Consider the following 23532-nt stretch of genomic DNA (forward strand, 5'->3'; position numbering starts at 1 on the left):
CTTCACCCAGTTTCCCTCAATGGTAACATTTTACATAGCACAATATCAAAACCAGGCAGGTGACATTGGTACAATCCAGAGCTTATTCAAATGTTACCAGTTTTGCATGCACGTGCATATGTGTGTGTATAGTTCTGTGCAGTTTTCCACACCTACAGATCCATGTAAGCACCACTATAGTCAACATCCAAAACTGTCTCATTGCTACAAGGTTCCCTCTTGCTACCCCTTTATAGCCATACCCTTCCCCCTTCCCCAGCCCCAACTCTTGGTAACACTTACCTGTTCTCAATCTCTATAATTCTGTTATTGCAGGAATGTTATACATATAGAATCACATAGTATGTAACTTTTTGAGATTGGCTTCTTTCACTCAGCATAAGTCACTTGAGATCCATCAAAGTTGTGTGCAACAATAGTTTGTTTTTTGTTTTTCTTTTTTGCTGAGAAGTATTCTGTAGCATGGATGTACTACAGTTTGTTGAGTCATTCACTTACTGAAGGACATCTGTGTTGTTTCCAATTTTCAGCTATTAGAAAAAACTATGAACATTTGTGAACAAGTTTTTGTGTGAGAACAAGTTCATTTCTTTGTGATAATTCCTCAGGAGAGCAATTACTGGGTCACATACATGGTATGTGGTAACTGAATGTTTAGTTTTTTTCTTTCAAGAAAACTCCTAAACTTTTCCAGTGTGGCTGTCCAATTTTACATTTCCAACAGCAATACATGAGTGATCTGGTTTCTCTGTATCCTTGTCATCATTCACTATCAGTATTTTTTATTTTAGCCATTCTTATAGGAGTGTCACAGTGGTATCTCATTGAAGTTTTAACTTGCATTTCCCTAATGGCTAATGGAGTTGAACATCTCTTCAGTGTTTTTTTTTTTTTTAGTTGGAAAATCCATGCAGGACTTTTATTTATTTATTTATTTATTTATTTATTTATTTATTTATTTATTTATTTATTTATTTATTTATTGTTACTTTTTTTTTTTGAGAGGGCATCTCTCATATTTATTGATCAAATGGTTGTTAACAACAATAAAATTTTGTATAGGGGGGCTCAATGCTCAATGCACAATCATTAATCCATCTCAAGCCTAATTCTAGTCAGTCTCCAATCTTCTGAAGCATAACGAACAAGTTCTTACATGGTGAACGAATTCTTACATAGTGAATAAGTTCTTACATGGTGAACAGTACAAGAGCAGTCATCACAGAAACTTTCGGTTTTGATCACACATTATGACCTATAAACAATCAGGTCAAATATGAATATTCGTTTGATTTTTGTACTTGATTTATATGTTGATCCCACATTTCTCCCTTTATTATTATTATTATTTTTATTTTTAATAAAATGCTGAAGTGGTAGGTAGATGCAAGGTAGGAATATTCGTTTGATTTTTGTACTTGATTTATATGTTGATCCCACATTTCTCCCTTTATTATTATTATTTTTTTTATTTTTAATAAAATGCTGAAGTGGTAGGTAGATGCAAAATAAAGGTAGAAAACATAGTTTAGTGCTGTAATAGGGCAAATGTAGATGATCAGGTGTGTGCCTATGGACTAAGTATTAATCCAAGCTAGACAAGGGCAGCAAAACATCCACGGATGCAGAAGCTTTCTCTCAAAACAGGGGGGGTGAGGTTCTGAGCCTCACCTCTGTTGATCCCCAATTTCTCACCTGATGGCCCCCTGCGACTGTGCCTGTCTTAGGTTGTTCCTCCCTTGAGGAATCTTACCCGTCTCTGGCTAACCAGTCATCTTCCGGGGCCATACAGGGAAATGCAAAGTTGGTAAGTGAGAGAGAAGCCATATTGTTTGAAAAGGTTGGCTTTTTACTTCTTTGCAGATTTATGCCCTGTGGCTTCTATGCCCAGCACTTGTCTCGAGGTATCTTTACCACCTGGAGGAATTATGATACTCGGTAAATTCAATATGAGGCACGAATTCTATTTAGTGGGGTTGTAATTAGGAAGGAAGAAGGAAAGCTATAGAGGTAGCATATGGAAGAAAACATGGGAGGATTGATTATTTCTTTGACATATCTTCTTGTAGAGTACCTTAAGCATGTATAGGTTTTAAACTACCAACTAATTTGCGCTCACATATTAACATAATAGGAATACGGTGACATAAACAAAGCAAATCTATAATTACCATCCATCTCCAGTGGAGCCAAGAAAACCATTTAGGCACCCTAGGCATTTGTGAAAATTTGTCTATGATATGATGGATATTGTCCAACTGTACTTGAACAGTCTGAGAGAAATCAGACAAATTAAAGCAACCCATTTCTGGGATCTGTTCACATCCCATATGTTCTTTTAACCGTAGATAGTCTATAGTCGTAAGATTTTGGAGCACTACAACTTGCACCCCTCCCAACTCCTAGTTGAGTTCCAACAGTACAGATCCACTCAAATTCGTTGTCTCACTGTATGCACATGCCAGCCTAGACATCTCCCTCCTCATTCCAATGGCAAGTCCAGGAAACGGTGGGATGGACGCAGCCACAAATGCAGCATCGCCGGGATCCCTGTGGAGGCTTTTTGATGATCATCCCCTGGCACGAGTCCTTCAGAGAGTGCTGATGCCGGAAGCTCCTCCTCATATCGTATATTAGTTCATTTTCTGGGTAGCCAAGTTAGGCCTTGATCTTCTGCATAAAAACAAACAGACCCTTTGCCCACACTTTGACCTGCCCTCTATACCACTGTGTAGAACTCATTGGAGTTCAGCACACAGGAACTGCTTTTTTTATTTTTTTATTTTTTTTATTTTTATTTTTCTTAAGAGAAAGGAACATTATCAGAAAAGAGTACCTCCATAGTCGATCATCTGACACCCTTTAAGTGATCAAAATTAAGGATATTTAAAGCATGCGTTAATCTTTGCTTTACCAATAGTTTTATCCTATAAAGGAGTAATCCACCTTTTCTTTTTTTTTTTAATCTTTAATCTACACTTACATGAAGAATACTATGTTTACTATGCTCTCCCCTATATCAGGTCCCCCCTAAAAACCACATTACAGTCACTGTCAATCAGCACAGCAAAATGTTGTAGAATCACTACTTGTCCTCTCTGGGTTGTACAGTCCTCCCTCCCCTTTCTCCCTCCCACCCCATGCATGCTAATCTTAATACCCCCTTTCTTCTCCACCCCCCCTTATCCCTCCCTGCCCACCCTTCCTCCCCAGTTCCTTTCCCTTTGGTACCTGTTAGTCCATTTTTGGGTTCTGTAATTCCGCTGCTGTTTTGTTCCTTCAGTTTTTCCTTTGTTCTTATACTCCTCAGATTAGTGAAATCATTTGGTATTTCTCTTTCTCCACTTGGCTTATTTCACTGAGCATAATACTCTCCAGCACCATCCATGTTGCTGCAAATGGTAGGATTTTTCCGCTTCTTATGGCTGAGTAGTATTCCATTGTGTATACGTACCACATCTTCTTTATCCATTCATCTACCGATGGACATTTAGGTTGCTTCCAATTCTTGGCTATTGTAAATAGTGCTGCGATAAACATAGGGGTGCATCTGTCTTTCTCAAACTTGATTGCTGCGTTCTTAGGGTAGATTCCTAGGAGTGGAATTCCTGGGTCAAATGGTAGGTCTGTTTTGAGCATTTTGATGAACCTCCATACTGCTTTCCACAATGGTTGAACTAATTTACATTCCCACCAGCAGTGTAGGAGGGTTCCCCTTTCTCCACAGCCTCGCCAACACATTTGTTGTTGTTTGTCTTTTGGATGGCAGCTCTCCTTACTGGTGTGAGGTGACACCTCATTGTAGTTTTCATTTGCATTTCTCTGATAATTAGCGATGTGGAGCATCTTTTCATGTGTCTGTTGGCCATCTGTATTTCTTTTTTAGAGAACTGTCTGTTCAATTCCTCTGCCCATTTTTTAATTGGGTTACTTGTTTTTTGTTTGTTGAGGCGTGTGAGCTCTTTATATATTCTGGACGTCAAGCCTTTATCGGATCTGTCATTTTCAAATATATTCTCCCATTCTGTAGGGTTCCTTTTTGTTCTATTGATGGTGTCTTTTGCTGCACAGAAGCTTTTCAGCTTAATGTAGTCCCACTTGCTCATTTTTGCTGTTGTTTTCCTTGCCCGGGGAGATATGTTCAAGAAGAGGTCACTCGTGTTTATGTCTAAGAGGTTTCTGCCTATGTTTTTTTCCAAGAGTTTAATGGTTTCATGACTTACATTCAGGTCTTTGATCCATTTTGAGTTTACCTTTGTATATGGGGTTAGACAATGGTCCAGTTTCATTCTCCTACATGTAGCTGTCCAGTTTTGCCAGCACCATCTGTTGAAGAGACTGTCATTTTGCCATTGTATGTCCATGGCTCCTTTATCAAATATTAATCGACCATATATGTTTGGGTTAATTTCTGGAGTCTCTAATCGGTTCCACTGGTCTGTGGCTCTGTTCTTGTGCCAGTACCACATTGTCTTGATTACTATGGCTTTGTAGCAGAGCTTGAAGTTAGGGAGTGAGATCCCCGCCACTTTATTCTTCTTTTTCAGGATTGCTTTGGCTATTCGGGGTCCTTGGTGTTTCCATATGAATTTTTGAATTGTTTGTTCCAGTTCATTGACGAATGTGGCTGGTAATTTGATAGGGATTGCATCAAATCTGTAGATTGCTTTGGGCAGGATGGCCATTTTGACGATATTAATTCTTCCTAGCCATGAGCATGGGATGAGTTTCCATTTGTTAGTGTCCCCTTTAATTTCTCTTAAGAGCGTCTCTTATAGTTTTCAGGGTATAGGTCTTTCACTTCTTTGGTTAGGTTTATTCCTAGGTATTTTATTCTTTTTGATGCAATTGTGAATGGAATTGTCTTCCTGATTTCTGTTTCTATTGGTTCATTGTTAGTGTATAGGAAAGCTACAGATTTCTGTGTGTTAATTTTGTATCCTGCAACTTTGCTGTATTCCGATATCAGTTCTAGTAGTTTTGGAGTGGAGTCTTTAGGGTTTTTTATGTACAGTATCATATCATCTGCAAGTAGTGATTTAACTTCTTCTTTACCAATCTGGATTCCTTGTATTTCTTTGTTTTGTCTGATTGCCGTGGCTAGGACCTCCAGTACTATGTTAAATAACAGCGGGGAGTGGGCATGCCTGTCTGGTTCCCGATCTCAGAGGAAAAGCTTTCAGCTTCTCGCTGTTCAGTATAATGCTGGCTGTGGGTTTATCATATATGGCCTTTATTATGTTGAGGTACTTGCCCTCTATTCCCATTTTGCTGAGAGTTTTTATCATGAATGGATGTTGAAAGTTGTCGAATGCTTTTTCAGCATCTATGGAGATGATCATGTGGTTTTTGTCTTTCTTTTTGTTGATGTGGTGGATGATGTTGATGAATTTTTGAATGTTGTACCATCCTTGCATCCCTGGGATGAATCCCACTTGGTCATGGTGTATGATCCTTTTGATATACTGTTGAATTCTGCTTGCTAATATTTTATTGAGTATTTTTGCATCTACGTTCATCAGGGATATTGTTCTGTAATTTTCTTTTTTGGTGTGGTCTTTGCCTGGTTTTGGTATTAGGGTGATGTTGGCTTCATAGAATGAGTTTGGGAGTATTCCCTCCTCTTCTATTTTTTGGAACACTTTAAGGAGAATGGGTATTATGTCTTCTCTGTGTGTCTGATAAAATTCCGAGGTAAATCCATCCGGTCCTGGGGTTTTGTTCTTGGGTAGTTTTTTGATTACCGTTTCAATTTCTTTGCTCGTAATTGGTTTGTTTAACTTTTGTGTTCCTTCCTTGGTCAGTTTTGGGAGGTTGTATTTTTCTAGGAAGTTGTCCATTTCTTCTAGGTTTTCCAGCTTGTTGGCATATAGGTTTTCATAGTAGTCTTTAATAATTCTTTGTATTTCTGTGGAGTCTGTCGTGATTTTTCCATTCGCATTTCTGATTATGTTGATTTGTGTTGATTCTCTTTTTCTCTTAATAAGTTTGGCTAGAGGCTTATCTATTTTGTTTATTTTCTCAAAGAAGAAGCTCTTGGTTTTGTTGATTTTTGCTATTGTTTTATTCTTCTCAATTTTGTTTATTTCTTCTCTGATCTTTACTATGTCCCTCCTTCTGCTGACTTTAGGCCTCATTTGTTCTTCTTTTTCCAGTTTCGATAATTGTGATGTTAGACTATTCATTTGGGATTGTTCTTCCTTCTTCAAGGGTGCCTGGATTGCTGTATACTTTCCTCTTAAGACTGCTTTCGCTGCATCCCACAGAAGTTGGGGCTTTGTGTTGTTGTTGTCATTTTTTTCTATATATTCCTTGATCTCTATTTTGATTTGTTCATTGATCCATTGATTATTTAGAAGCATGGTCTTATGCCTCCATGTGTTTGTGAGCCTTTTTGTTTTCTTTGTAGAATTTATTTCTAGTTTTATATCTTTGTGGTCTGAAAAATTGTTTGGTAGAATTTTAATATTTTGGAGTTTACTGAGGCTCTTTTTGTGGCCTAGTATGTGGTCTATTCTGGAGAATGTTCCATGTGCACTTGAGAAGAATGTATATCCTGTTGCTTTTGGATGTAGAGTTCTATAGATGTCTATTAGGTCCATCTGTTCTAGTGTGTTGTTCAGTGTCTGTGTGTCCTTATTTATTTTCTGCCCGGTGGATCTATCCTTTGGGGTTAGTGGTGTGTTGAAGTCTCCTAAAATGAATGCATTGCAGTCTGTTTCCCTCTCTAGTTCTGTTAATATTTGCTTCACAAATGCTCGTGCTCCTGTGTTGGGTGCATATATATTTAGAATGGTTATATCCTCTTGTTGGACTGAGCCCTTTATCATTATGTAGTGTCCTTCTTTATCTCTTGTTACTTTCTTTGTTTTGAAGTCTATTTTGTCTGATATTAGTACTGCAACCCCTGCTTTCTTTTCACTGTTGTTTGCCTGAAATATGTTTTTCCATCCCTTGACTTTTAGTCTGTGCATGTCTTTGGGCTTGAGGTGAGTTTCTTGTAAGCAGCATATAGATGGGTCTTGCTTTTTTATCCATTTTATTACTCTGTGTCTTTTGATTGGTGCATTAAGGACTTTAATTTTTGTATATTGCAGGATTTTATTTATTTATTTATTTATTTTGAAGAACATTATGTTTACTAGGCTCTCCCCTACCCCAAGTCCACCCCAAAAACCCCATTACAGTCACTGTCCATCAGCATAGTAAGATGTTGTAGAATCACTACTTCTCTTCTCTGTGTTGCAAAGCCCTCCCCATTCCCCCACCACCCACATTATACGTGCTAATCATAATACCCCCTTTCTTTTTCCCCACCCGTATCCCTCCCTACCCTCCCATTCTCCCCGTCTCTTTCCCTTTGGTAACTGTTAGTCCATTCTTGGGTTCTGTGCTTCTGCTGCTGTTTTGTTCCTTCAGTTTTTCTTTTGTTCTTATACTCCACAGATGAGGGAAATCATTTGGTATTTGTTTTTCTCCGCTTGGCTTATTGCAGTGGGCGTAATACCCTCTAGCTCCATCCATGTTGTTGCAAATGGTAGGATTTGTTTTCTTCTTATGGCTGAATAAAATTCCATTGTGTATATGTACCACATCTTCTTTATCCATTCATCTACTGATGGACACTTAGGTCGCTTCCATTTCTTGGCTATTGTAAATAGTGCTGTGATAAACATAGGGGTGCATCTGTCTTTTTCAAACTGGAGTGCTGCATCCTTAGGGTAAATTCCTAGAAGTGGAATTCCTGGGTCAAATGGTAAGTCTATTTTGAGCATTTTGAGGAACCTCCATATTGCTTTCCACAATGGTTGAACTAATTTACATTCCCACCAGCAGTGTAGGAGGGTTCCCCTTTCTCCACAACATCGCCAACATTTGTTTTTGTTTGTCTTTTGTATGGCAGCCATCCTTACTGGTGTGAGGTGATATCTCATTGTGGTTTTTATTTGCATTTCTCTGATAACTAGCGATGTGGAGCATCTTTTCATGTGTCTGTTGGCCATCTGAATTTCTTCTTTGGAGAACTGTCTGTTCAGCTCCTCTGACTTTTTTAATTGGATTATTTGCTTTTTGTTTGTTGAGGAGCATGAGCTCTTTATATATTTTGGATGTCAAGCCTTTATTGGATCTGTCATTTACAAAAATATTCTCCCATACTGTAGGGTACCTTTTTGTTCTATTGATCGTGTCCTTTGCTGTACAGAAGCTTTTCAGTTTGATATAGTCCCACTTGTTCATTTTTGCTTTTGTTTTCCTTGCCTGGGGAGATATATTCATGAATAAGTCGCTAATGTTCACATCCAAGAGATTTTTGCCTATATTTTTTACTAAGACTTTTATGGTTTCATGACTTACATTCAGGTCTTTGATCCATTTTGAATTTATTTTTGTGTGTGGGGTTAGACAGTGATCCAGTTTCATTCTCTTACATGTAGCTGTCCAGTTCTGCCAGCACCATCTGTTGAAGAGACTGTCATTACCCCATTGTATGTCCATGGCTCCTTTATCGAATATTAATTGACCATATATGTTTGGGTTAATGTCTGGAGTCTCTAATCTGTATCACTGGTCTGTGGCTCTGTTCTTGTGCCAGTACCAAACTGTCTTGATTACTATGGCTTTGTAGTAGAGCTTGAAGTTGGGGAGTGAGATCCCCGCCACTTTATTCTTCTTTCTCAGGATTGCTTTGGCTATTCCGGGTCTTTGGTGTTTCCATATGAATTTTTGAACTGTTTGTTACAGTTCATTGAAGAATGTTGTGGGTAATTTGATAGGGATTGCATCAAATCTGTAGATTGCTTTGGGCAGGATGGCCATTTTGACGATATTAATTCTTCCTAGCCAAGAGCATGGGATGAGTTTCTATTTGTTAGTGTCCTCTTTAACTTCTCCTGAGTGTCTTATAGTTTTCAGGGTATAGGTCTTTCACTTCTTTGGTTAGGTTTATTCCTAGGTATTTTATTCTTTTTGATGCAATTGTGAATGGAATTGTCTTCCTGATTTCTCTTTCTATTGGCTCATTGTTAGTGTATAGGAAAGCCACAGATTTCTGTGTGTTAATTTTGTATCCTGCAACTTTGCTGTATTCTGATATCAGTTCTAGTAGTTTTGGAGTGGAGTCTTTAGTGTTTTTTATGTACAATGTCATGTCATATGCAAATAGTGAAAGTTTAACTTCTTCTTTACCAATCTGGATTCCTTGTATTTCTTTGTTTTGTCTAATTGCCGTGGCTAGGACCTCCAGTACTATGTTAAATAACAGTGGGGAGAGTGGGCATCCCTGTCTTGTTCCCAATCTCAGAGGAAAAGCTTTCAGCCTCTTGCTGTTCAGTATGATGTTGGCTGTGGTTTTATCGTATATGGCCTTATCATGTTGAGGTACTTGCCCTCTATTCCCATTTTGCTGAGAGTTTTTATCATGAATGGATGTTGAATTTTGTCGAATGCTTTTCAGCATCTATGGAGATGATCATGTGGTTTTTATCTTTCTTTTTGTTTATGTGGTGGATGATGTTGATGGATTTTCAAATGCTGTACCATCCTTGCATCCCTGGGTTGAATCCCACCTGGTTGTGGTGTATGATCCTTTTGATATACTGTTGAATTCTGTTTGCTAATATTTTATTGAGTATTTTTGCATCTACGTTCATCAGGGATATTGGTCTGCAATTTTCTTTTTTGGTGGGGTCTTTGCGTGGTTTTGGTATTAGGGTGATGTTGGCTTCATAGAATGAGGTTGGGAGTATTCCCTCCTCTTCTATTTTTTGGAAAACTTTAAGGAGAGTGATATATCTTCTCTGTATGTCTGATAAAATTCCGAGGTAAATCCCTCTGGCCCGGGTGTTTTTTTCTTGGGTAGTTTTTGATTACTACTTCAATTTCTTTGCTGGTAATTGGTTTCTTTAGATTTTGTGTTTTTTCCTTGGTCAGTTTTAGAAGGTTGTATTTTTCTAGGAAGTTGTCCATTTCTTCTAGGTTTTCCAGCTTCTTAGCATGTAGGGTTTCATAGTAGTCTCTAATAATTCTTTGTATTTCTGTTGGGTCCGTTGTGATGTTTCCTTTCTCATTTCTGATTCTGTTGATGTGTGTTGACTCTCTTTTTCTCTTAATAAGTCTGGCTAGAGGCTTGTCTATTTTGTTTATTTTCTCAAAGATCCAGCTCTTGGTTTCATTGATTTTTTCTATTGTCTTATTCTTCTCAATTTTGTTGATTTCTACTCTGATCTTTGTTATGTCACTCCTTCTGCTGACTTTAGGCCTCATTTGTTCTTCTTTTTCCAATTTTGATAACTGACGTTAGACTATTCATTTGGGTTTGTTCTTCCTTCTTTAAATATGCCTGGGTTGCTATATCCTTTCCTCTTAATTAAGACTACTTTCACTGCGTCCCACAGAAGTTGGGGCTTTGTGTTGTTGTTGTCATTTATTTCCATATATTGCTGGATCTCCATTTTAATTTGGTCATTGATCCATTGACTATTTAGAAGCATGTTGTTAAGCCTCCGTGTGTTTGTGTGCCTTTTTTGCTTTCTTGGTACAATTTATTTCTAGTTTTATACCTTTGTGGTCTGAGAAGTTGGTTGGTAGGATTTCAATCTTTTTGAATTTACTGAGGCTCTTTTTGTGGCCTAGTATGTGGTCTATTCTGGAAAATGTTCCATGTGCACTTGAGAAGAATGTGTATCCTGTTGCTTTGGGGTGTAGAGTTCTATAGATGTCTATTAGGTCCATCTGTCCCAGTGTGCTGTTCAGTGCCTCTGTGTCCTTACTTATTTTCTGTCTGGTGGATCTGTCCTTTGGAGTGAATGGTGTGTTGAAGTCTACTAAAATGAATGCATTGCAGTCTATTTCCTCCTTTATTTCTGTTAGTATTTGTTTCACATATGCTGGTGCTTCTATGTTGGGTGCATATATATTTATAATGGTCATATCCTCTTGTTAGACTGAGCCCTTTATCATTATGTAATGTACTTCTTTATCTCATTGTTACTTTCTTTGTTTTGAAGTCTATTTTGTCTGATACTAGTACTGCAACTCCTGCTTTTTTCTCCCTATTGTTTGCATGAAATATATTTTTCCATCCCTTGACTTTTAGTCTGTGCATGTCTTTGGGTTTGAGGTGAGTCTCTTGTAAGCTGCATATAGATGGGTCTTGGTTTTTTATCCATTCAGTGATTCTATGTCTTTTGGTTGGTACATGCATACTGTCCATTTATATTTAGGGTGATTATCGATAGGTATGTACTTATTGCCATTTCAGGCTTTAGATTCGTGGTTACTAACGGTTCCAGGTTACTTTCCTTACTATCTAAGAGTCTAACTTAACTCACTTAGTATGCTGTTACAAACACAATCTAAAGGTTCTTTTCCATTTCTCCTCCTTTTTCTTTCTCCTTCATTCTTTATATATTCCGTATCAAATTTTGTACTTTTTGTCTATCCCTTGATTGGCTTTGGGGATAGTCAATTTAATTTTGCATTTGCCTCACCATCAGCTGCTCCACCCTCCCTACCATGATTTTACTACCTCTGGTGACAGCTATCCAACCCTAGGAACACTTCCATCTATAGCAATCCCTCCAAAATAGACTGCAAAGATGGTTTGTGGGAGGTAAACTCTCTCAGCTTTTGCTTATCTGGAAATTGTTTAATCCCTCCTTCAAATTTAAATGATAATCTTGCTGGATAATGTAATCTTGGTTCCAGGCCCTTCTGCTTCATGGCATTTAATACATCATGCCACTCCCTTCTGGCCTGTAAGGTTTCTGCTGAGAAGTCTGATGTTAGTCTGATGGGCTTTCCTTTGTATGTGATCTTATTTCTGCCTCTGGCTGCTTTTAACAGTCTGTCCTTATCCTTGATCTTTCCCATTTTAATTACTATGTGTCTTGCTGTTGTCTTCCTTGTGTCCCTTGTGTTGGGGGATCTGTGGATCTCAATGGCCTGACAGACTATGTCCTTCTCCAGAATGGGGAAGTTTTCAGCAACTACCTCCTCAAAGACACTTTCTATCCCTTTCTCTTTTCTTCTTCTGGTATCCCTATAATGCGAATATTGTTCCGCTTGGATTGGTCACACAGTTCTCTCAATATTCTTTCATTTTTAGAGATCCTTTTTTCTCTCTGTGCCTCAGCTTCTCTGTATTCCTCTTCTCTAGTTTCTATTTCATTTATTGTCCCCTCCACCGTATCCAACCTGCTTTTAATACCCTCCATTGTGTTCTTTAATGACTGGATCTCTGACCTGAATTTATTCCTGAGTTCTTGGATGTCTTTCTGTACCTGCATTAGGATGTTGATTACTTTTATTTTGAACTCCCTTTCAGGAAGAGTCACGAGGTCCATATCATGTAAATCTTTCTCTGGAGTTGTATTAACCATTTTATTCTGTACAAGGTTCCTTTGGAGTTTCATGTTTGTATATGGCGCCCTCTAGTGTCCAGATGCTCTATTCTGGAGCTGCTGAGTCCCTGAAGCAATGTCAGGGGTTGCAGGGGAGCAGTATTGGTGCCTGGGGTTAGCAAAGAGCTGTTCCCCGTCTCCTGGCTCCTGTGCCTGTCTCTACTGCCTGAGCCAGTGGGGCGGGCACACAGGTATAAGTTTTTGTCCCAGAGCAGCCAGATATGGATCCCTGCTTTCCACAAGCGGCCAGAATCCCAGTCTCCCCAGGAACTCTGCCTGTATTAACTTTCCATGCCGGTAGTCATGCGAGTCTCATGAAAGCACCAGGAAATGTAGGTTTGTGCTCCCAGAGTAGATCTCCAGAGCTAGGTATCCAGCAGTCCCAAGCCTTCCACTCCCTCCCTGCTCCATTTGTCTTCCTCCTGCCGGTGAGCTGGGGTGGGGGAGGGGCTCAGGTCCCGTGGACGCCCTCTGGTATGTTACCCGGTTCGCTGAGGTCTGCTCTTTTCTCCATGTGTGTGCAGTCTGACACTGTCCTGTTTCCTGTTGCTCTCTCAGGATTAGTTGCGCCAATTAAAGTTTCTAATTGTATCCAGTTTTGGGAGGCAGCCTCTGTCTCTCCTCTCACGCTGCCATCTTTAATCCTCTCTTCTCTTCAGTGTTTTTACATTTAAAGTAATTACTTTTATATTAGGGCTTGTATCTGCTATTTTGTTATTTGTTTTCTATTTGTTCCCTGTTTCTCACACTTTCATTTCTTTCTTTGTATTCCTGTGGGTTAAACTTTTTGAGAATTCCATTCTGACTTTACAGTATTTGTTAGTATATCACTTTGTGTAGTTTTCCTATTGGTTGCTCTAGGCATTCAGTGTACATATATAACATCACATTCTATTGGTATTAATGTTTTATCACTTTAAGTGTACAAACCTTACTTCCATTTAGGTCTCCTTGCCCCCCAACTTTATAAATATAATTGTGTTAAGTCTTTCTCTACATAGTTTGAGCACCTTATCAGATGGTGTTATAATTTTTGTTTCAACCCAATGTGATTTAAGAAAATTATGAGAAAAAAGTATACTCTATTATATTTACACCTGTTTTTTACCCATTCTGTTCTTGCTTTTCCAAAGTTTCAAGCCATCTTATATAATTTCTTTTCAGTTGATAGCATTTCCTTTGGCCAGTCTTCCAGAGTAGTCAGCTAGTGACAAATTCTCTTAGTTTTCTATCATCTGAGAATGTCTTTATTTCCCTTTCATTCCTGTAGTATTTTTTTTGCTGGATATAGAATATGTGAAGTTTTTTTCTTTCAACACTAGAAAAAGGTACTGTTTCCTTCCTCTGTAGTTTTGGGTGAAAAATGCACTGTCATTAAAACTGGTATTCCTCTATAAGTGATGTTTCTTTTCCCTCTGGCTGCTTTCAAGATTTTTTCTTTGTATTTAGTTTTCAGAAGTTTAATTACGATGTGTCTTGGTGTGGGTTTCTTTGGATTCACACTGTTTGGAATTCTCAAAGCTAAGCTTCTTGAATCTGTAGGTTTATGCCCACAGCTAATTTTGAGAAGTGTTCAGCCATTATGCCTTCAAATACTCTTTTAGCCTCACTTTTCCTCTTCTCCTTCTTAGACTCTGAAAATACAAATATTAGATCTTTTCTTATTTTCCCCACAGGTCCCTAAGACTCTGCTAGTGGTTGTTTTTGTTTGTTTTGTTTTGTTAAAGTCTATTTATATGGTTGTTCAGATTGGGCATTTCTATTGTTTTATCTTCAAGTTCACTAACTCCTCTGTCATATTCATACTGCTATTGAGCTCATCCACTGCATTTAAAAAATTTTGGTTTTTGCAGATTTTCAGAACTATAGTTTCCATTCCATTCTTTTTTATGTGCTCTATTTCTTTCATGAATTTTCTATTTTTAAATTATTTTCAAAAGTATTTGCAATTGCTCACTGAAGCATTTTTATGAGAGCTGCTTTAAAATATTTGTCAGATAATCCAACATCTGATTCATCTTGGTGTTGGTGTCTGTTGATTGTCTTTCCTCATTCAAGTTGTCATTTTCCTAGTTCTTAATATAAGTGATATTTTTATTATATCCTGGACATTTGACATATGTTAGGAGACTCTGGATCCTATCCAGTTTTAGTAGGCAGTTACCCCGCTTAGGTTTAGCACATATCTCCTGGCCCACTTTTATAGGCTGTAGTTTCAATGATAATTTAGTTTTCAGGTCCTTATGGTGCTATTCTGGTCTGGTATATTCATCTGTTGCTGCTGGGGCTCCTGCTTGATCTCTGCAAGTGCTGCCCAAGGGAGCAGAATGCACTTCCCCTGGCCTGTGCTGTTGGATGGGAAGGGTGCTGCTAGGGAGCACACTAGGGTGCAGGTCAGACAGCATTGCCTTGGACCCATTCTTTGGGCTGCCTGGTGTTGGTGGGGCCCCCACCTAATCACTGCTGGTGCTACCTACAGGGATGAACACACTTACCTGGCCTGCCCAGTGTCACTAGGTGAGGGGTAGGAGACATCAGACCATGGGGTGGAGAATGCTTCGCTGGGCCCACAATCCAGGATGCCTGGTTTTGCTACCATTTTATAGATTCAATAATGGAATCTTGAAATTTAGGCAAGCAACCAGAGGAGACAATGGTACCTCAGTCACATACTAGACCCAAATAGTGCTTTGGGTCAAGATCCAGGTTTTAACTATTTATTTTCCAAACCTTGTCAAAATTATAACCAACCATAAATCACATTAAACATATACTTAAGGGTAACTTGTAAAAAATACCAAAATATAAAAACTAAGTACCCTTTTACCTACCTTTAAAAAAATTAATTCTAAGTATTCTAGTATGGGGAAGGAGTACCTGGGGAGGGCTATCTTTTGCACAAAATGGGATTTTTCAACATTGATTTAAAGGGAAGTGATACAACAAAATTTGTTCTGTAAAGGCACAAATAGGATGGAAGAATATGATACTGATTCATCTATGTCAGGAGCTGGCAAACTTTTTCTGTAAAAGGTCCCATACCACATATTTTAGGCTTTGCAGACAATACTCTCTCTGCACAACTATTCAACTTTGCAGTTGTACAAAAGCAACCACAAATAATATATCAACACAGGAATTTGGCTTTGTTCCAATAAAACTTTGTTTATAAAAACAGGCTATGGGCTAGATTTCGCCAATGGGTCATAGTTTGCTGGCCTATTACCTTATAAAACTATGAAGTTTAGAGCCAGAAAGGAATTTTAAGATCACCTAGTTTAACATGTTCATTGGCTAAATAAGAACCACAGCCACAAAAGGTGAAATAATTTCTCTTACTTCACCTGGCTAGTGAATGGCAGTACCTGAACTTAAGACTTGAAGGCTGTGCTGTTACTACCAGTCCAGTGTTCTGATGCACAGACATGTCATGCTCTTGTATAATTATGGACATGATTATTGGGGCACAGTAGAGTGTGCAAATCAATAAGATTTTACTTAAAACTTATAAAATTAATTACAAGAAAGGTTTTCAGAAAAAGTTGTAAGTTATGCTGGAATAGTATCTCGGAACAACCTGTGAGAGCTTTAAACATGAATTTTACAAGATGTTACCACCAATACAGAAGAAACACAAAATGGAGATATTCAGAGAATAATGTTGAGATAGCCAGGAAAAGTGCACATACTAGTAATGACGCATTTCTCTACTACATGTGAACTTACAGTAGAAAAACAGAAAGTGTTTCCTTCTAACCCTGAACATACACTGTTTAACATTTTTTATCCTAGGTTCACCAAACTTTTCCTTTTAGCCAGATAAAGCCCAAATACCTGTTGCTGGCAGACATGGTTACATGCCTCTGCACTGGAACATCTTTGAAAATTTCTCTTCCGATAGTTGTGTGTAATGTGTAAGGCAGCATTTCAGCATCACACTTAACTTTCAGAGAGTTTCCTTTGTCTCTTAACACTGTTGGATTAGGTTTTTTGTTGATAGAATAATCTGAAGAAAATCCTGGTTGTCTGAGGGTTGCTTTTGGTTTTCCTATGAAGTTAGGCACACATAATGGAATCAATTAGCTTCCCCAAACTGTGGTTTCATTATGTCATTCCCCAGTCCAGATGTTTCCCATGAGTCTCCATTCTCACCAACATTTACCAGAACGGGAGGAGGTTGCCACTAGAGCACTGGTCAGGAGAAGGGTAGACTGGCGAGTATTAACAGATCAAGTTCTTCAGAACGTGGCTTTATCCACCAAACTGCTCACTAACCAACCCTTCAGAGGCAGTAACCTGACACCCTTACAAATCTAGTACATTCAGCCCTATCTTGGTCCTCCCATCTCTTCTCCCATCAATCTACATGCTTCCCATTATTTGAGGTCGGTCTCCCCTTCACAACAAAGCCTGCCATTGCCATTGTCACTCACAATGATTGCTCCCTTGTCTAAATGCTCCTTGGGTAATTTAGACATCGACTCATTTATATTATCACCGACCTTGAGAATTTAGTTTTAGAACTGAATAAGATCCTTGGGATGAGTGTTCAGTAAACATAGGCTGAGTTGCCTATAATACCTTTGTGTACTATATAGTTCATGTTTTTCTGAAAATAGAAGATATATATTGAAAGACATGATTTGCTAAATAAAACATTTAAATCATAGGTTCTTGGTTTACCCAACATTCTGCATGAGGCTTTCCCCCAAAAAGAAAAAAACCATACTTAGCCGTAATAAGTAATTAATTAAAATCTACTCTGAGTCATTTCACTCTGTAATCCCTTCACTTAGTAAGTCATGTTCATCAAGTTCACTTAATTTCAAATTGAAATACTAGCTTCAGGATTTCTCCCTTGACATATGAATGTTAACAAACATACGTGTTTATCATGAATACAAGCAATACTTCTGTAATTCCACATGACAGTGTAGTCACAGGCAAGTTTAAAATTTTTAGCATGTGAAAAGACATTACCTTCTAGAAAAAATGGCATGGTTTTCTTTACTCTCATCTGACAATTGACTTGCCGCCCGGTTTTCCTTTTAGAACTCCTCTGACAAGCCACAAGCTGAGCAATTCTTGCAGTTTCTGAGCAGGCCATGGCATGGCAGGTAATCTGTTCATGACAGGCAAGGTGAGGGGAGAAACAGTGCTCAGATTCACTGGTGCCTAGAGGCTGATTTTTTTTGTTAAACTATCACTGATATGGTCTTATGAAGGTTTCACATGAACAACATTGTGGTTTCAACATCTGAGGCTGGATTTTAAAAGAGAATCTTAGTGAGTTTACATGTCCCAAGTCAAGCTGAATGCAAATATTCATGCCTTTCTCTCCTTGATAACATTACAGCAAAATTATATTTTCTACCAAAGAAATCAAACATAGTCTAGATTGAATAATCTTCTTTCTGCAAATGGAAAGTTTCATTTATTCCTTGAACAGATATTTATTAAGCCTCTACAATACCCTAGGCACTATGGGATTAACAAATGAACAGAAAGAAACCTGTGATCAGCATGTATTATTTCACATAATCTAAGAGATATATTTTATTCCCATTTTATACTTGGGGAAACAGAGGCTCAGAAAAAGTTAAGCCATCTCCCTGTCATACAGGCTATCTCTCTGAATCCAAAGTATGTACTTGTACCTGCTATTTTTATTCTCTCCCAAAAACTACTAAATCCTAGTTTTGCCACTGCAATGGATTAGCTAGATGACCTGGGGCAAATCAATTTGGGTCCCAAATCTTAGTATTTTCAGCTGTAAAACAGGAGCGGGGCTGAATCTGGGGCTTTCAAACTGCCTAATGGAGCCACAGGATTCCATGGAGACTCCTTAGGGAACAAAGAGTGACACAGGTGTGAGGGCAGGGCAGGGCGGACAGAGCCCTGGCCCTTCAGCATCTGCTTAAAACAGAGCAGCTTAGCTTTTTATCCTTAAAAAAAAAATTGGTGTGATAGGTAGGATATTTGAAAAAAGACTTGAAAAAAAGCATGTAGACTGTTGGGACTAGACAACTGCTAAAGCCAGATCTAGTGTTAGAAAGTTTGATTGTAAATTTAATCACGAACAGGAAAGCAATGAGGTTTTACACTATAAACCAAACATGCTCCTATTCTTTGGCCCAGCATTTGTATCCCTAAAAATATATTACAAGGAAATAATTCAAAAGAATAAAAAATTAGATACCCAAATACTATTTTACAAATTTGGTTATTTTAATAGTTAAAACCTGTAAACATTAAAAATGTCCACAATGAGGGAATAGAGTTGAGTAAATATAGTAACTATGTGAAGCACTAGTTTATTAATTCACTCAGACATTTAATTATTCATACATTCAACACACATTTATTAAGAACCAACTCTTAGAGGTGAATAAATAATCTCTCACTCTCAAGAAATTAAGGGAGGAAAAAGAGAAAGGCAAGAGAATAAATAGAAAGCACTGTGTCCAGTGTCACACTGGGTATATTACAAGGTGCCAAGTAGACAGAAAGGAGAGGTTAAATCTGTCTGGGAGAAACAGGGATGCTGAAGCAAGTTTCATTATTAACATAATATCTAATAAAGTTATACCTGCTCCTTAAACAGATTATTACAGATTAGGTGAACCTCCCCTTTGACCGCTCTCCTGATGGTGGTCCTCTTTTTTCGTCCGCTATCCATTGCCTCCCCTTCCCTCCCACACAGAGGAACCACTATTTTAAGTTTTGGTAAGAAATGCTCCAGACCTGCTCATTAACATACAGAAATGTACCCAGAATAATGTGGTTTTTCTTGGAGGGGAAGGCTGCTTTTCTGTCTTTTAGATGGTGGTCTGCCCACCTCTCTCATACTGTACAATGGGCAGATAGCAAGAAATGAAACTGCTAGGTCACATGATATATGCAATGAAAAATTTACTTGCCACCACCAAATACGTTATATTTAAAATATCCTTCCAAAGGAACTAGAGGATTTAAAATTATAGACTAATATGATCATATTGGTGTGAAGGTGGGAACAGTCTATAGAGAGAAGAGGCTAAAGACAAGGAAGGGCACTGTAATAATCAAAAGTGCTGAAAGATCAATTAGGGATTGAACTAGGGCCTAGCAGGAGGGACAGACAGGAGTGAGGACAGATGATGAGAATGTAAAAATGTCTACTAGATTTTAGTTAGGAGGTCATTAGCAACCAGGACAAAAACAGCTGCAGCAGCTTTACAATGGCTAGGTGTGAATTTAGGCAGTTAAGGCCTCCAGTACGGTTATTTTGTTTGGACATTGAGATTGGGTAAACTTTAACTTTTTTTATATACTGTGATTAAAATCTTATTTTTACAATGGAAAGGATTTGAGGGACAAAACAAAAAACATCAGATCCAGGCTGTGTTTTGGATGCTGTTCTTTAACTAGTGATCTCAAACCACCCAACTTGTACCTTTCATTTTGACTTCTCTCCTAGTTTTAAGGTTGGAAACACCAGACAGCAATTAACAACTCCCTCCCCTCTTTTGACGCACACAGTTACCTTCTTACCTCTCCAGATCGACTGGTCTCTACCCTGACAACTGCTGGCACACTTTTCAGATAAGCTTCTAGTGTAGGGTAACCTAAATGCTTGAAGGGGATGCAGTCTCCAGTCAAGGACCTGTACTCTCCTTGGAGCTGGGGTAATGCTATTCCATCCTTATGAGACTGTAAAACAGCTCGTAGCATTTTTGAAACCAGATCGGCTTCCAGCATCTTCACCTGTAAGAACGGAGTAGAAGGTTACTAGAACTGTTAGAAGATTCTGTAAATAATTAAATAATCGTTACTGAATACTTTCTATGCTATTACACCACAGGGAAATACCTGTCATGGTAGAGAAAAGCACAGAATACTGTGAGAACACGGGGGAAGTCAGAAGGGCACAAAGCCTAATCTGGGGAGAGAGGACATCAAGGAATGTTTCCCAGGTGAGGGAGGCCTGAACGGAGTCCTGAAGGACAGAATGGACTCACCCTGACAAGGAGGAAAAGGGTGTGGGTTTCTGTACATGTGTGTTGGCAGAGGGGGTCTCAGCCCAAGTAAAGGGAAAAAGAAAGTTCAAAAGGCAGAAAAGTAAGAAAGAAGTACATAGTTAGTTCTGAGAACTCCAGGCAGGTAAGTGACTGGGCATGATTGAACCAAGACTCCAAGCTGAGGGCTGGAAGATGGAGATGGGAGAGGTGGGAAGCAGCGGTCCCAGAAGAAACCACCGTATCATGCTAACATGTTTGCATTTCTACCAAACATATTGTGGTGCCATAGAGAGATTTTAAATAGGGGAATAAAGTGATTAGCTCAGTATTTTAGAAAGATGAATATTCAGTAGTGGGGAAGATAACTTGGAGGGGAAAGATTAATGAGTTGTAAAAATACAGGGCCTTCAGAATAAGCAAAAAGCCTATTTGAGGGGTAATCAAGAGGTGGACTCAACAGGAATTGATTAACTGGAATGGATGAGGAGGGAGGTTCCCAAGTTTCTAGCTTAGAAGCATGGTGGACTCCCACTGAGGACGGGAAGAGGCAGGTTTGCAAAAGAGGAAGGAAGTGGATTCATTTTGGACACCCAGGATACAGGGTCTATATCCTTATTCTCTCTGTAAATAGATAGACATATGCACATATATGCATATATATGTATTTATATATTAAAATCTTCGTTTAGGTATAATTTATGCATAGTAAAATTCAGTCATCTTATGTGTAGTGTTTGAGTTTTGAAAAATACATACACCCATTTAATCATCATTACAATCAAGATATAGATATTTCTATCACCAAAAATGTTCCCTTATAGGGTGTATAATGTATGTAAAAGTAAAATGTACAAAAACAGCACAAATAATGAGAGGAACTGGAAGTACACAATTTGAAGATTCTTATGCTATATATTAAGTAGTATAATATTATTTGAAAGAGAAATGTGATAAAGACATATGTTGTAAACCTTACAACAACCACTGATATTTTTAAGAAGAAAAACTAATATCAGGAATGGGATTAAAGATGGCGGCGTGAGAGGAGAGACAGAGGCTTCCTCCTAAAACTGGATACAATTAGAAAATTTAATTGGCGCAACTAATCCTGAGAGAGCAACAGGAAAGAGGATGCATCAGACTGCACAAGCCTGGAGAAAAGAGCAGACCTCAGCGAACGCGGTAACGTACCAGACCTGTGGTTCCGCAGGACCCGAGCCCTTCCCCCACCCCAGCTCACCAACGGGAGGAACAGGGAGGGAGTGGAAGGCTTGGGACTGCTGGATACCTAGCTCTGGAGATCTGCTCTGGGAGACCAAACCTACATTTCCTGGTGCTTTCATGAGACTCGCATGACTACCGGGTTGGAAAGCTAATAGAGGCAGAGTTCCTGGGGAGAGTGGGATTCCAGCTGCTGTGGAAAGCAGGGATCCATATCTGGCTGCTCTGGGACAAAAACTTATACCTGTGTGCCCGGCCCACTGGCTGAGGCAGTGGAGACAGGCAAAGCAGCCAGGAGGCAGGGAACAGCTCTTTCCTCCCCCCAGGCACCAGTACCGCTCCTCTGCAACCACCACATTGCTTCAGGGGCTCAGCAGCTCCAGAATAGAGCATCTGGACACTAGAGGGCGCCATATACAAACATGAAACGCCAAAGGAACCTTGTCCAGAGTAAAATGGTTAATACAACTCCAGAGAAAGATTTAAATGATATGGACCTCGTGACTCTTCCTGAAAGGGAGTTCAAAATAAAAATATTCAACATCCTAATGCAGGTACCGAAAGACATCCAAGAACTCAGGAATGAATTCAGGTCAGAGATCCAGTTGTTAAAGAACACGATGGAGGGTATTAAAAGCAGGTTGGATACGGTGGAGGAGACAATAAATGAAATAGAAACTAGAGAAGAGGAATACAAAGAAGCTGAGGCACAGAGAGAAAAAAGGATCTCTAAAAATGAAAGAATATTGAGAGAACTGTGTGACCAATCCAAGCGGAACAATATTCGCATTATAGGGATACCAGAAGAAGAAAAGAGAAAGGGATAGAAAGTGTCTTTGAGGAGGTAGTTGCTGAAAACTTCCCCATTCTGGAGAAGGACATAGTCTGTCAGGCCATTGAGATCCACAGATCCCCCAACACAAGGGACCCAAGGAAGACAACAGCAAGACACATAGTAATTAAAACGGTGAAGATCAAGGATAAGGACAGACTGTTAAAAGCAGCCAGAGGCAGAAATAAGATCACATACAAAGGAAAGCCCATCAGACTAACATCAGACTTCTCAGCAGAAACCTTACAGGCCAGAAGGGAGTGGCATGATGTATTAAATGCCATGAAGCAGAAGGGCCTGGAACCAAGATTACATTATCCAGCAAGATTATCATTTAAATTTGAAGGAGGGATTAAACAATTTCCAGATAAGCAAAAGCTGAGAGAGTTTACCTCCCACAAACCATCTTTGCAGTCTATTTTGGAGGGATTGCTATAGATGGAAGTGTTCCTAGCGTTGGATAGCTGTCACCAGAGGTAGTAAAATCATGGTAGGGAGGGTGGAGCAGCTGATGGTGAGGCAAATGCAAAATTAAATTGACTATCCCCAAAGCCAATCAAGGGATAGACAAAAAGTACAAAATTTGATACGGAATATATAAAGAATGAAGGAGGAAGAAAAAGGAGGAGAAATGGAAAAGAACCTTTAGATTGTATTTGTAACAGCATACTAAGTGAGTTAAGTTAGACTCTTAGATAGTAAGGAAAGTAACCTGGAACCGTTAGTAACCACGAATCTAAAGCCTGAAATGGCAATAAGTACATACCTATCGATAATCACCCTAAATATAAATGGACAGTATGCATGTACCAACCAAAAGACATAGAATCACTGAATGGATAAAAAACCAAGACCCATCTATATGCAGCTTACAAGAGACTCACCTCAAACCCAAAGACATGCACAGACTAAAAGTCAAGGGATGGAAAAATATATTTCATGCAAACAATAGGGAGAAAAAAGCAGGAGTTGCAGTACTAGTATCAGACAAAATAGACTTCAAAACAAAGAAAGTAACAATGAGATAAAGAAGTACATTACATAATGATAAAGGGCTCAGTCTAACAAGAGGATATGA

The 23532-nt window shown here is 38.8% G+C and overlaps 1 protein-coding gene across 1 annotated transcript in view; it reads right to left on the reverse strand.

Annotated features, from left to right (window-relative positions):
- The window catches only part of TDRD7 (tudor domain containing 7), an 89593-nt gene that overhangs the window by 55461 nt on the left and 10600 nt on the right, over positions 1 to 23532 (reverse strand). Inside the window, exons 2-4 of the mRNA XM_037004250.2 lie at positions 19935 to 20147; positions 17382 to 17523; positions 16236 to 16449 (exon numbers count right to left, since the gene is read on the reverse strand). Coding sequence (XP_036860145.1) covers positions 16236 to 16449; positions 17382 to 17523; positions 19935 to 20141 — 563 coding nt within the window. The 5' untranslated portion in view covers positions 20142 to 20147. The remainder of the gene's footprint in view (positions 1 to 16235; positions 16450 to 17381; positions 17524 to 19934; positions 20148 to 23532) is intronic.

This window comes from Manis javanica, chromosome 2, assembly GCF_040802235.1.
Source record: "Manis javanica isolate MJ-LG chromosome 2, MJ_LKY, whole genome shotgun sequence".
NCBI classification, from domain to species: domain Eukaryota; kingdom Metazoa; phylum Chordata; class Mammalia; order Pholidota; family Manidae; genus Manis; species Manis javanica.